Below are 12,438 nucleotides of genomic sequence, written 5' to 3'. Positions count from 1 at the left end.
GGGAACTGTAGATCCAGTATATTTAGATTTCCAGAAGGCATTCAACAATCTGCCAGATAAAAAGGCTGGTGGATACATTTAGCTGAAATAAAAAGGCTTTTTTTTCTAAATTGAATGGATGCAACTAGAGGTCCCAATTACGTATTATTTACATCAATGGCCTGGAGACATGTTTCCAAATTAGTCAATGATATAGAACACCACTGAGTGAAGGCTTGGTGATCCTGCAATGAGATGACAGGACAAAAATTGACAGATTGTTTGAATCGGGAAATTGAATGCTCCTGCACTTCAGTGAGATGAGTCAATGGGAAGATTATTATCTAAATAGAGTGACTGTAAATGAGTAAAGTTCAGGGGAATCTTGGTGTTCTCGTGAGTGAATCACAAAAATATAGCAGGCAGTTAACAGTATTGTTGGTCTTTATTCCAAAATGTTCGAGTTTGAGGATAGGGAAGTTTTGAATGGGGTGAGGTCAAAACTGCAGAGTTTTGGTTTAAAAATATATTGGAGGTTGGCTGAATGAGATTCACCTGGACAGTTGTGTGTTTTCCTTGGAGTTTGGACAATTGAGAGGTGACAGGGTAGATGTGGAGATGTTATGGCTGGTGAGAGAGCTGCAAACAAAAGAATACAAAATAAGAGGCTAAACATTTACAAGTGAGGTGCATTATAATTTATTCCCTCTGAGATGAGTGAATCTTGAGAATTCTTTGCCCCCAAGGGTGGTGGAGGAGACCAGATCATGAGATATATTTACAGTGGAGACTGGTTAATATCTGAAAGATTGGAATTGAGAATTGTAGGAAATGGCATAGAGCGATTGATGCCTGCATAGATTAGCCATGATTATATTGAGAGGCAGGTAGGCTACGATTCATCAGCGAGAGCTAGAGTGGGGGAACAAACTGGGAGGGGAGGTGAAATCCAAACTAATTGGGGAAATCCAATATAATTGGGTGTAGACAGTGTGGCAATAGGCTCCCCAGGGAGATGAAAGGGGCAAATGAGAGAGAACTTTCTTCAGAAACCCAGAGTTTTAGTGTGACTGCAACCTCCTTTCATTAATGAGAGCACATCCAACTGTTAACAATGGCCATTGTCTACCACCACTAAGAAGAGCTATTTCCTGAAAACACTCTTCATGATGTTTTAGCACCTTGTTAACATGCAGTTAACCTAATTTAGATGTACCCTTGTTACAAGTTTGCTCTGCAAAGTTTTGATATGGTTCCAAGTATAAATGTTTTGGGGCTATCTTTAGCTGATGGCTATGAAATTCTTTTAGAGAGACTTTGTAGACTGAAAAATAAATGCTAAAAGTATGGGTGCAGTTTTTGGAATTAATTTGATTTCAAATTGTTTTCATTCCCTTGCATTGTTATTTGTGGATATCAGTTAACATAATGTTGAGGATCTTTCCTAACCTACACAATTCTCCTTTAACTCGGAAATACACGGTGAGATGATCAGAATTAGCAAAGACACATTTGCTGTCTAAATGTGGAATGCGCAAGAGTAATTGAGATGCAATGTAATAAGCATCTTGTGCTTGGAAGAGGCAGGTAATCTTGAACCCACGTTCCTAAAGGTTTCCACACTTGCTGAGGACCTTGTTTCCCCCCTCCTCACCCCCCCCCCCCCACCCGACTGGTTGATTGAAAAGATGAAACTACAAAGAAAGCTTTCATTTGAGAGATTCAAATGATTCAAGAGGGTGCTGGGGATTCCTGAAGGGCCTTGGGCACTGAAGGCTTCTTAACCATATTGGAGGTTTGGATTTGGAGCTGATTGTTTGACGTGAGGGCGTGGCTGCAGAGGCTGTGGGAATGCTAGGGGGGAAATAGGGATTGTCTTGGTTTTTGCTTTTTCCTTTTTCCCACTGGTTTGTTATAGGTGCGAGGCATTGCTCATTGACACTTTTCCTTATGACAGACAAAAAGTTGAAGTATATTGTGTATATTACATTTTTAATGTGCTGTTATGTGAAAATAAAAGGATCCTTGAGAGGCGCACTATATTCGGGTAGGAAACCCTCAACAGTGTAGACTGACCTGCTGGTTGGTATTCATCCTCTCAGCACAAAACTCCCTGCAGCACCTTGACCCAGGCTCATTCCTGAGCTCCAGTGCTGCCTGTGGAGAGTGCACATTGTTCCTGTGGTTGCCTGGGTTCCCTGCAGGTGTTCTATTTCTTTCCCCCCCACCCCCCCATATATTCTAAATAAGTGCAGGTTGGTTTGAGGCAAATATGGGGGATAATGAAATGGGATTAGTTTGGGTTTAATGTAAATAGCCACAATGATCAGACTTGTTGTGGAAGGGTGGCTAAAAGGCTCCATGGCTCATGTCTTTGGCGCTATTAAAATAGAAAGACTGTGTACAGAAGAGCTTCCTGTTTCCCATCTGTTTGACTGGGGGGGGGGGGGCAGAAATGCTCCATGTTTTTTTTCTTCTTTGCTCATCACCCATTGAACAGGATTTCCTGAGCCAGTTACCAATTTGATCATGGGCAACTTTGCCTAGTTCTCACCGAGCCACCAATGTTCCAGGAGGCAGCAGTGTGCAGAGTGGGAGTCAAGGGATGAGCTGCTTAAAATTCTATGTCCCAGTAGAGCATCAAGCTCTATCCAAACAGCACAGCAGGAAGTTGGATTAACTCTTGTATTGTGTGACCAGGCCAGTATAAGGGGTTGTTTTGTAAGTGCGCTGTAGTTATTTATCCCTCTCAGTGTGCAGTCTAAGTGGCTCCAGCCAGCTTCACATATTGTTATTCTGAATGCAAAAGAATGCCAGTCATGGATTCCTCAGTACAATTGGCAGCCTGATTTGCCAGGAGCTTACATAGGAAGTAGGAACAGGAGTAGGCCAAAAATGGCCCATCGAGCCTGCTCCGCCATTCAAAATGATCATGGCTGATATAATGAACATAATTACTGCCCGTATGGTCGTTCACACCGTGTGGGCGACCTTTTAGATCGTAAATCCCTGAGGGTAACGGTCCCTCCCGTGGGTTGGACGTGCAGTAGAGTGGGTGACCATCAACAAATTTTTCCAGTATGATTTACACTGCAGACTTGTAGGGGTCTAGGATAAATCACGGTGCAAGGATTGACTCCAAATTCCTGCACATTCCTTTTTAGACTGCCCATGTTGCGGCAAAATTCCTTGATTGTGCCGTTACGTGCCTGCAGTCTAAAAACCCCTCTTGTTACATTATGGTAGACATATGCTAGAAAATATCGTTCACAAAAGTCTTTGATCCTTCCGGCTAGAGAGAAATACCCGGCTGCATGGAGGTAGAAACTTTGCATGCAGCTTTCTGCATGTTGTGGTTTCAACTCTGGACTTTTACCTAAGAATAAATTCACATTTACCAATATTTGTGGGGTGGAATGGTCACCATAGCCAAACACTGTTACAGCGCTAGCGATCAGACTAGGATTTGACCCCACGCTGTCTGTAAGGAGTTTGTATGTTCTCCCAGCATCTGTCTGGGTTTCCTCCGGGTGCTCCTGACTTTCCAGTTCTTCCACCCACCCAGCTATCGCTCCTCCCCTTCATTGCTGCTGTCCCCTCCCTTCTTTCTCCACCTACCATCTCCTGCCTTTACCTCCCTCTCTCCCCCACACACTTTTGTTTGGACGCCTGCCAGCATTTTCTCATACTTTGATGAAGGACTCGAGGCCGAAACGTCGGTTATGTATCTTTACCTTTGTTACATAAAGGACACTGTTTGACCGGCTGAATTTCTCCTGCAGTTTGTGTTTTTACGTTGACTACGATGTCTACAGATTTTTGTGATTTACTCATGTTTGATTGCTAACATTTTGTACTCTGCATTTAACAATAGCATTTCCATTGGCTTAATGCTGAGTTGTGAATAAGGTTTAGAAGAGAAGTCAGAGTTGTGTGCTTGTGGTCCATGTTGGCAACCGTGGAATTTTTAAATGGCCTTATTGTAGATTAAGGGTGGCAAGGTTGGTGTAGAGGTTAGTACAACGTCTTTACAGCGCCAGTGACCGGGACCGGGGTTTGAATCCCACGCTGTGTGTAACAAGGTTGTACATTCTCCCCATGGCTGCGTGAGTTTTCCCCAGAGTCTGCAGTTTCCTCCCACTGTTCGAAATGTATCTGGGGTGTAGGTTAATTGGGTGTCAATTGGGCAGTGCGGACTCGTTGGCCAAATGGCCTGTTAACATGCTGTATGTATGGTTTATAATTTGTTGTACGATTCTCCTAAAATTCTTTATTCCCTCTGTAGGACCTTTCATACTGTCAAAAAGCCCAAGTGTAAAGGTGGAGATTCTCTGCCCTTATGTCAGGAGACCTACCTCCATGACTGCGCCGTGGCCGGCTCCAAGGTGCCGACTGCAATCCTCAGGGGAAGGGTCAGCGGTTGTGCGCTGCGCTCTGCCACCTGAATGAATGTACTGCCCCTGCAAGCAGCTGCCTAGGGGTGGGCTGATGATGTTGCAGTGACATGGTCAGCCTGAGATACAGGAGTGGGATTTTTAAAACGCTGACAGCTTGGCGTGTATTAATGACGTTGACTTGGTGGGTGGTGCTATGGCACCAATCGCCCAGCCTCCATTGGCTCCGGAGGGCGCTATGAAGTGCCACTCAACGTGAATGCAATGCAAGAGCAACCTTTTAGGGCTGCTCCATGAAAGGTACGTTTATATTTTTCCCTCTGCACTTATAGCCGGCCTCCAGGCGGAGGCCTGGCACAAAAGGGGCTTGTGACAGGCATTTATCTTCTGGAAACTGTTTCTCCCCATTGATGCTATGTAACTTTATTTAAAAGAAACTTCTTCATTTAAAAAAAAGTTCTTCAAAGGGGGCTCACTATTTTTAGTTGAAGAAAATAATACGACCAATAGAATTTTTCCATCTTCTTCTTTTGAGAAGCAACTGTAAATCTGTCTTGAACTTTCTCCCAATTTCCATTGTTGTTGTATGGGCAACATGTTTAGCCCAGCGGTATAGTACAACGCTGTTACAGGGCCAGCGACTGGGGTTCGAATTCAGCGCTGTCCAAAAGGAGTTTGTACATTCTCTCTGTATCTGCGTGGATTTCCTCCAGGTGCTTTTGTTTCTCCGTGCCCCTTCAAAAATCTACTAGTTTTGTAGATCAATTGGGTGTAAATGGGAGGCATGGGCTCATAGGCCCAAAGGGCCTGTTACCGTGCTGTATGAATACCCAGTTGAAAATTTTAAAATGAAATTTGAATCTTAAAATCATCTATAACATGAATCCAACCAATGTTCCAGGGTGGGGTGTTCCGAGTTGGATTAATACAAACTGAGTGTACCCCACTATCTCCATTTTTGCATTTTTATTTTGATTTGTTTCAATTATTTAAATTTTTACGGATTTATGCTCTTGGTTTATTTTACATCTTGCAAATGCAGAATCCTTCCAGCCCGACTCTGAAGCGTGTTTTTTTAACATTCTACTAACTTTTATTCTCTCTTTCTAAGGTCCAGTGACAATCTCCAGAGGCGCAGCATTGTCAGCACTCTCCTACCAGAAGGATGGCCTGATTGGTGGCATTACAAATCTCAGCGAGGTGTTTTGCTCGGTTCCTGGCCGGCTGTCGCTCTTAAGTTCCACATCCAAGTACAAGGTGACAGTGGCAGAGGTCCAGAGACGCCTGTCCCCACCAGAATGTCTGAATGCTTCCCTTCTTGGAGGAGTCCTGCGAAGGTGAGTGGGCAAAACTCTTTGGGAAATGAGATTAATTCCGCATTATTTATTGGGATCAAATACCTTTTAAAACTGAAGATTGCAGTAGTACCAACTGATATGTGTGTGAATAGTCCTATGTCTTTGGAATGTAATGGATGTTATGTAAGAAAAAGATTTATTTTGGCACCTTTTGATGAGCTCTTTATGGCCAGTGTGTTTTACAGACAGTGAAATTTGCTGGGCTTTACTCTGCTTGTTCAGTGGTCTGGCAGTGTTGCAGTGAAAGGTCAGTCTGGATTCTGATCCCCTGCCCCTCTCCCCACTTTCTGAAGCAGAGCTTAAACCATGAACTGTGGGAGCAGAACCACTGGACCATATTCCAATACAAAGGCTGCTTCATATCTAATGTTTCAACCAGCATTGACGTTTGTGGTATTAGTTGAAGGTCACATGTTAACTAAGTGAACTTGCTGCTCTTTGGAGAAAATATTGGTTGAGGTTGCAGGACTCAAGATGTCCTGGAAGCAATATCTAGATCATTGAAGAACCTTGTACTTGGCTTTCTGCTGATGTGCTGATCCATGCTCAAACAGCCATCAATCAAGTTAGTCAACACATTGTCAAGTTGTACAATAATAATGAACTGCAGGGTACAGTGTAATGGACAAAAGTGCACGATATAGAGAAAAGTACAGTTAAAACAGTGCAGGGGCATCATCATTTACCAATGATGGGTCTATTCAAGAGTCTGATAACAGAAACTCTCTCAATCAGTAGGTTCATATTTTCAGGTTCTTGTACCTTCTGCCCAGTGGAAAGGGGCAGGGAAGAGAAGTGTGTGTATGCCCAGTCAGGATGGGTCTGTGAATATATGACCATCTTTCCCAAGCCCTTGGGAGGTGTCCACGGAGCTGGTGGAGGGAAGGTTGGTTGTGTGGTGGCCTGAACTACATTCACAGGTCTGTAGTTTCTTGTGGTCTTGGGGCAGACCAATTATTGAACCAAGTTGCGGGGCACTCAAAGAATACTTTCTATGGTGTGTCTATAAAAAATTGGTAAGAGACACCAGAGAGGTGCTGAATTTATTTTAGAGATGTAGGCCCTTTTGGCCCACAACCCCGTGCTACCCAAATACACCCATGAGACCAATTAACCTTCTCACCCTGTGTGTCTTTGAAATGTCCTTTGGCTTTTGAGGAAAAAAATCTTTTAAGTGTAAGTGTAATCATGCATTTATTGTTGGAGCTTTTTAGTAAACAGGGACATCCCCTTATTTAGTGGAGGCTGATTTTTGGACTTGGCACTGAATTGTTTACTTTTTTTTATGTTGATCTGACTGGAATCTACTGCTGATGGGAATTGTGTGTTATTGTGGGTAGAGCATCAATCCTTTGGGCATAATTAACTCTTAGTTTGTTTACAACTTGTTAAATTTGTTGGCCATTATCTCAAAGCAGAGAAACTTGGGAAGCAGCAGATGCTGTGATCTTGACAAGGAGCTGCAGCTTGAAACATTACCATTCTCCCCAACCCCCAACTGACCCTCCGAGTTCCTGCGGCAGTGTGGTCTGATATCCATTGTAGAGATAAGGCTGCAGGGTATCATGGATGGGGATCTGAATGTTGAATGGCACTTTACATTTAAGAAGGGCAGAAAGGTGGAAGAGAGATGTCCTTCGTTCAAGAAATTGGGATGTCCAAGTGGTTGGGAGGAGGAAAGTAATAAAGGCAGGTCATGTTAAGGAATGAAGTACTGGTGCTTTGACAGATTATATTGTTTCTTTTTTATACTCCAACACAGGTCAAAGATATGGTGGGAGATTTCAATCTCAAAAAGAACTGGAAAATTCCACTGGGCAAAGATAACCTTGAGGGGTTTTTGACAGCTTGTAAAATCATGGATCAAGCAGAGAGCAGCTTTACTTGATAAGATGAGAAATTGACTGGTACTCATTGGATGCCCTAGTTTAATGTTCCAAAGTTCTCTTTATTTGGGAAGGTTCCATGAAATTGGAAAGTAGCAACTCTTTTACTTAAATGAAGGAGGACAACGGGGAAATCACAGGCAGTTAACTTCTATATTAGAATGATAGAGACTCTTTACAAAGAGGTTATTGCAGATAATTCAAGGAATTCAGTCCGCACTGTTCACTAACAGGGATATTTTATTAGTGTACTTTGAAGTAATACTTGCTGTGGATACATAAAAATATGTTGATGTACTAAGGTTTTCGGACGCATTTGATAAGTTGCAATCTCAAAATTGTTGTGGGAAATTGTAGCTCAGGGTGTGGCATGAATCAAAATAGTCTGGCTAAGTGGAAACAGTCAGAAATGGGTCTTTTCTAGTTGACAAGGTTCATTGAAAAGTGAACCACAAGCATTGGTTGATTTTTTTTCTTTGATGACAAAAAGATTGGTGGAGATGCAAACTATGAAGAGGGTGTTTCTAATAGTCTCCACATTTTCAAAAATATATAAAACCATGTAAGTATGTTGAAAATACTTCAGAGAAGGTTTACTAGCCTGAACATAAAGTGTTAAGAGGAAACGTTGAACAGGTTATAGTCCTGTACCTGTGGGGGTTGATTGCTACATACAAAATCTTGAGATCACATGACAGAGTGGATGTGGAGGGGATGCTTCCTCTTGAAGGTGAATCTAGAAATGAGATCTTTTTATAAAAAAAAGAGGATTTCCAGTTTTTAAACTTGTTACTCATTGGCCATGACCATAAAAAAATTGAGGAGCTGAGGGCTTAAATCTTCTAATCATGCTTCTATGGAAACATTATTAGCCTGTATTGAATGGAAAAGGGACCAAGGTAACTGCAAAAAATATCTAAGAATGCCTTAGATAGGTTACAAAGGAATGGTTGAGGGTAGTTGATGAAAGAAACTAAATTCAGAATTGTAGGTTTGCTTGGGTGAAGGAGATCTGGAATGAGTTAAGATGTAGTCTGCAGATGATAGGATGGCTTTAGAACAGTCGTGCTCAGAAACAGAAGGATGGAGTTATCTCAGCAGCAGGTCAGCTGAAGGGATATAGGATTGAGGGAGTAGAAATTGTGAAATGTGGTTATAAGTTCATCCCTGGATTATTCACCACACCAGGATGGCTGACAATCTAGTAAGCCTTGGTCGGCTGCCTATGAAGATGTCTTCAATCGTCCCCATGTTTGGTGGGCAGCAATTTCTGCTATTTCCAGGCTGGGGGTTTGAATGAGCAGTCTGCAATGTTGAGCTTGGCCAAGGAAAGGTGGAATTGTCTGTGAGGGTTATGCTTCAGCAATTTCTGCTGTGGAGTTGTGGAGCGACACAGCATGGAGACAGGACCCTCTGCACCCAAAGCCACGTTGATCACAAAATACTCATTTGTTCTTGTCTCTCCTAATTTTCCCTCTTTTTCAACTCCCCCCCCACCCCCCACCCCAATGTTCTACAACTTGCCTACACACTGGGGGATGTTTGGAGTGGCTTGTTAACATACTGTCCTACAGGTCCCTCTGGGAGGAACCTGTGATATTGGGGAATTTGGCATCAAGCTCACAATGCCTTCAGATGCGAGCTGGGGTGTTGTGTCTCGTTTGTTTTGGGCCTCTAATGGTGTAGATAGTTTATAAAACCACAAAGAGCATGGGGAAAGTGAATGCTATAGTCATTCTGCTGGGGGGGAGGAGGAAGAAGTGGCAGGGAGGGAGATATTTGAACTAGAAGGCATAGGTTTTAGGTGAGGGAAAGACACTCAAGAAACCTGAGGCAACTTTCTAACTAGCAGGGTGGAATGAGTTTCTAGAGGAAGCGGGTACAATTGTGTTCAAAAGACATTTGGACAGCTATATGGATAAGGATATGGGCCAAACGCAGGCAAGTGAGACGGTCAGCAAGAAACAGTTGGTCTGAAGTGCTTTTTTGTGATTGTGTGCAAACTCTAGCTGGAACGTTTTCCTGCATTATCCTTTAGTGTTTGCCAACTGAGAAATACACCCATGTGACCAATTAATCTCTGGAATGTGGGAGGAGCACCCGAGAGAAATTCAAGTGGTCACGGAGAGAACACACAAACTCCTTACAGCAGTGGATTCGATCCTGTGTCGCTGGTACTGTAATAGCGTTGCGCTAATAGCTACATTAACTGTGCTGCCCTTCACCCAGGTTTTGAGTGAAGTTCAGTCAGTGAAATTTAGTAATGTCTGTCATTACTAAACTCTTATTGTTGGAGGAAATTGGCTGGATAACCAACGGTTTCTAATGAATTGCTCAAGTCCTTGGAGAATCAAAATTGCTGAAGAAGCATGGTGGTCTATCAATAAAACTGACCTGTGCATATTGTTCACTGTAATTTCAGGCCAAAATCCCAAGGGTGACAAGGTAAGAATAGAAAAGTTGGAATCGGGAATTATCGTTGGTGTTGAAAATACATTCCCAAGGGAGATGGTTAAACTACACACTAGTGTATTGGAATAAAAATCAATGGTGAAGGTGTAAGGGAAGGCAGTGGATGGAGTTGATGTGCAAGAGTGAGCCTTGTCCTGTTTTATTGAATTCCTATGATCTCTATGGCCATGATTGGTTTATTTGGGTCAACCACTTTCCATAACTGGCTTGTCTGGTATTCTCAAAGTAGGCAGGGCAGCCAGAAAAACAAACAGAATTAGCAATGCTTTGCATTGTGAGATGGAGTTTATTGATTGAAGTTTCAATAAAATTGGGAAAGATTAGAGAGAGTTGGGAAGAAGCTAGATGACAACGTGGAGAACCTGGGTATAGTACAGGATTGACTCAGACCATAGCCACCTGTTGCAGCACCCCACAGTTTCTTTTGTTTCTTATCTTTGATGGACTGCCTGGATGGAGGAAGAAGGGAGGATGGAAGGATGAATACTGTGCAAGGGGCTGTCCTTGACAGACGCCATGCTCAGGGCCACTCCCACTAGGCGCATTGTGTTGTCATGGAAGAGATCTTGGCCAAATTGGTGGAACACTGGAAATCCCAAGGTAGAGCCTAAGGGAACCCAGAGGATTGTCCAGGTGGAGAAGGTGCAGGCTGCAAACTGCACCTGGCAAGTTTCCAATTCTCTGATACAGAGGTACCTTCAAAATGCAGAGCTCCCAATGTGACATCCATGTGTTATAAAAGGAAGGGGGATAAGCTTGGCAGATGAAGTCCAATTGATTATCTACCTCCTTGAAGGGTGCGTCAATGACCCACCAAGTAGTTGGATAGTTGGATAACAACTGATTTGGTTGAGGGGTCCCCAGTTGGAAATCTAAGTGTTTGAAATGTCACACTGAGCTGGATCAGACTTGCACACAATGAGTATCCTATGTTGAGTGATTGGTTGGAGGGAAGCCTTGATTCATGTGATTGATGGTTGGGATTGGATGAGGTGAATGGTGGGTGGGACAGAAAGATCCTCCAATTCCCATAACTAGTGTAAAGGCATGACCTGTTCATTTTAGGGCCCTGATGGTAGAAACAACTGGGACTAGTGTGACTTCATTTTTCCTGGCACAGATCAAATGTTGCACTCATAATGAATCATTCCAAAGCAGTTGATGAAAGCAAGCGGGATTGGTGATCCGAAATGCCTGAGCAATTCCTGGTTTTGTGATTACGGCCAAAAAAAATGCATAATTGTATCATAGTCTGGGAAAAGGTTTCTCCCCCCTTTTTCAGAGTGCTGAAACTCAGCATTGTACATTTCAGGGCAATCACGTTTGACACATCAATGTCCATGGATGTGATGTTTGGTGGCTGGGCTAGTATATGTGTTGGAGTAAAAGGATCAGATTAAATTCCATAATTTAAAATGGTTACATCCATGAACTTTGACATGTCCTGGAGGTGAACTCTTCTGCAAATCCTTCCATTGTCTCCTATTGTACTGCTAGGCAAGAGTGTGAAGCAATAGAGGACATTAGCTGAAGGTGGGGTAATAGTTAGGACCTGCTGAAGCAGTAGAATTTATTGCTTTAACTGTTGCACTTCCCTTGAGGTTGGGCTTGGTAAGCCTGGCTTATGGTGGTAGTGAGGTGGCGAGCCAGTTTAGACACCCCCGCGGCACTCAATCCTGAAGGGGACAACCCAAGCTCAGCTCTTTGACTCATTTCTCTTGTAAGATAGCACAACATCTACTTTAAAAAAAAATCATAAAATTGTTTTACTTCTAGGGCGAAGTCCAAAAACGGAGGGAGGTCATTACGAGAGAGACTGGACAAAATAGGTTTGAATCTTCCTGCCGGGAGACGGAAAGCTGCCAATGTGACCCTGCTGACTTCTCTGGTAGAAGGTATGCCTGTCTCCATTGCACCTACTTGTGAACAGAATTTTTGGGTGATATCTCTGCTGTGAGGCATACAAATTCCTCAAGAGTTTTCCTTTGGCATGTTCCCTATTCATCATCTTCCAGGATTTCTATTACATCTCCAATCTATGGTTGTGTTGGAGCAGATACTGTGGGGGGTGGGTGGGGGGGGGAAGAGAGGGAGAGATCCCACTCTTGGGTCCAGGACACTTTGTCTGGACTTGGAGAGTTGGTTACTTCCTCTTTTATAAAGGAACAAATGGAGGCATTGAACCTACATTTGTCTTCATTTTCAGCCTCAAAAATCCCCTTTGTTCATCCAAGCTTTGTAAGGAATTACTCTAATATTGTGTGTATGGAATTGGTTCAAGTTTGAATGTGACATGATGACAATAAGAGTGGAATAAGATAAGATGATGAATCCTGTGGATGTCCCTTT

General features: G+C 43.0%; 1 protein-coding gene across 2 annotated transcripts in view; it reads left to right on the top strand.

Moving 5' to 3' along the window:
- Positions 1-12,438, top strand: part of tfap2c (transcription factor AP-2 gamma (activating enhancer binding protein 2 gamma)) — a 42,828-nt gene that overhangs the window by 23,939 nt on the left and 6,451 nt on the right. For both annotated transcript variants that reach the window (XM_069884744.1, XM_069884743.1), the window contains exons 4-5: positions 5,485-5,710; positions 11,866-11,984. In XM_069884744.1, coding sequence (XP_069740845.1) covers positions 5,485-5,710; positions 11,866-11,984 — 345 coding nt within the window. The remainder of the gene's footprint in view (positions 1-5,484; positions 5,711-11,865; positions 11,985-12,438) is intronic.

The sequence above is a fragment of the Narcine bancroftii genome, chromosome 6 (genome assembly GCF_036971445.1).
Source record: "Narcine bancroftii isolate sNarBan1 chromosome 6, sNarBan1.hap1, whole genome shotgun sequence".
Taxonomy (NCBI): Eukaryota; Metazoa; Chordata; class Chondrichthyes; order Torpediniformes; family Narcinidae; genus Narcine; species Narcine bancroftii.
This window is presented reverse-complemented; position numbering and strand designations above follow the sequence as displayed.